Below are 2500 nucleotides of genomic sequence, written 5' to 3'. Positions count from 1 at the left end.
TAACCTCATGTGGACTTTCTGCTCATTTTCACCTCATGCGGACTTTCTGCTCATTTTAACCTCATGTGGACTTTATGTTCATTTTTGCCTCATGCAGACTATCTGCTCATTTTAACCTCTTGTTGACTTTCTGCTCATTTTAACCTCATGTGGACTTTCTGCTCATTTTAACCTCATATGGACTTTCTGCTCATTTTAACCTCATATGGACTTTCTGCTCATTTTAACCTCATGCAGACTTTTTGCTCATTTTAACCTCATGTGGACTTTCTGTTCATTTTAACCTCATATGGACTTTCTGCTCATTTTAACCTCATGCGGACTATCTGCTCATTTTAACTTCATGTGGACTTTATGCTCATTTTAACCTCATGTGGAATTTCTGCTCATTTTAACATCATGCAGACTTTCTGCTCATTTTAACCACATGTGGACTTTCTGTTCATTTTACCTTTTATAGGACTTTCTGCTCATTTTACCTCATGCGGACTATCTGCTCATTTTAACTTCATGTGGACTTTCTGTTCATTTTAACCCTCATATAGACTTTCTGCTCATTTTAACATCATGCCATGCAGACTCTGTTTCATTTTAATAACCATCAGATTTGACCGGTTTCTGCTCATTTTAACCTCATGCAGACTTTTTGCTCATTTTAACCTCATATGGACTTTCTGTTCATTTTAACCTCATATGGACTATCTGCTCATTTAAACTAATTAGGACTTTTTGCTCATTTTAACCTCACATGGACTTTCTGCTCATTTTAACGTCAAATGGTCTTTCTGCTCATTTTAACCTCATATGGACTTTCTGCTCATTTTAACTTCATGTTGACTTCATGCTCATTTTAACCTCATATGGACTTTCCGCTCATTTTAACTTCATGGAGACTTTCTGCTCATTTTAACCTCATGTGGACTTTCTGTTAATATTAACCTCATGGGGAACTTCTGCTCATTTTAACCTCATATGGAGTCTCTGTGCATTTTAGCCTTGTGCAGACTTTCTACTCATTTGAACCTCATGGGAACTTTCTGCTCATTTTAACCTCATGTGGAATTTCTGCTCATTTTAAGCTCATGTGGACTTTCTGCTCATTTTAACCTCATGCAGACTTTCTACTCATTTTAACCTCATGTTGACTTTTTGCTCATTTTAACCTCATGGGAACTTTCTGCTCATTTTAACCTCATGGGAACTTTATGCTCATTTTAACCGCATGCGGACTATCGGCTCATTTTAAGCTCATGTGGATTTTCTGCTCATTTTAACCTGATATGGATTGTCTGCTCATTTTAACCTCATCCGGACTTTTTGCTCATTGTAAGCTCGTGGACTTTATGCTCAATTTAACCTCATGTAGACTTTATGCTCATTTTAACCTCTTTAACCTCGTTGGGACTTTCTGCTCATCTTAACCACATTTTAACCTCACGTGAACTTTAAACTCAGTTTAACCTCACGAGGACTTTCTACTCCCATCATTGATTGGCCTGCCAGCCCGCACGCCCATCCCCACCCCCCATTTTACGCCCCCACAGCAGTCAAGCAACCACCAGGAACACATCCCTTAACCAGCCACTCACTTATGATATTTAAGTTGACGAGTGAATTCGTCGACGAAGACGTCCTATAGTCGATCCTGCACATGTACTGCCCCTCGTCGAGGGCGCGGGCGGGGTTGAGGGTCAGCGCGGGCGGGCTGCCTTGGGCGTCGAAGTACGCCCGCCCCCCGAAGGTCCTGTTATCCGTCCACCTCACGCCCGAGGAGAAGTCGCCGCTACGGGCGTCGTAACTGCAAGAGGAAGGTGAGAGTTTTTGATTTGAATGATGGAGGTCTCTTGGATAGTATCCTGGCGTCCCGATGTAGCCCAGGGCCGGAAGATGGACGAGAGAAGAAGAAGAAGAAGGAGAGAGAGAGAGAGAGAGAGAGAGAGAGAGAGAGAGGTCTTTCGACAACCATCCTGGTGTCCAGATGTGGCCCAGGGCAGGAAGATGACGAGAGAAGAAGAAGAAAGAGGGAGAGAGAGAGAGAGAGAGAGAGAGAGAGGTCTCTCCACAAGCATCCTGGTGTCCAGATGTAGCCCAGGGCAGGAAGATGGACGAGAGAAGAAGAAGAAGAAGAAGAAGGAGAGAGAGAGAGAGAGAGAGAGAGAGAGAGAGAGAGAGAGAGGTCTCTCGACAACCTTTCCTGGTGTTCAGATGTAGCCCAGGGCCGGAAGATGGACGAGAGAAGAAGAGTAAGAAGAAGAAGAAGAAGAAGAGAGAGAGAGAGAGAGAGAGAGAGAGAGAGAGATCTCCACAACCATCCTGGCGTCCAGATGTAGCCCAGGGCCGGAAGATGGACGAGAGAAGAAGAAGAAGAAGGAGGAGAGAGAGAGAGAGAGAGAGAGAGAGAGAGAGAGAGAGAGGTCTCTCCACAACCATCCTGGTGTCCAGATGTAGCCCAGGGCAGGAAGATGGACGAGAAAAGAAGAAGAAGAAGAAGAAGGAGAAG

General features: G+C 44.1%; 1 protein-coding gene across 1 annotated transcript in view; it reads right to left on the bottom strand.

Annotated features, from left to right (window-relative positions):
• LOC135205152 (hemicentin-1-like) overlaps nt 1-2500 on the bottom strand; it is a 35982-nt gene that overhangs the window by 25709 nt on the left and 7773 nt on the right. Inside the window, exon 2 of the mRNA XM_064235517.1 lies at nt 1590-1798. Coding sequence (XP_064091587.1) covers nt 1590-1798 — 209 coding nt within the window. The remainder of the gene's footprint in view (nt 1-1589; nt 1799-2500) is intronic.

The sequence above is a fragment of the Macrobrachium nipponense genome, chromosome 48, assembly GCF_015104395.2.
Source record: "Macrobrachium nipponense isolate FS-2020 chromosome 48, ASM1510439v2, whole genome shotgun sequence".
Taxonomy (NCBI): Eukaryota; Metazoa; Arthropoda; class Malacostraca; order Decapoda; family Palaemonidae; genus Macrobrachium; species Macrobrachium nipponense.
The sequence above is the reverse complement of the archived record's forward strand: the minus strand, read 5'-3'. Positions and strand labels throughout refer to the sequence as shown.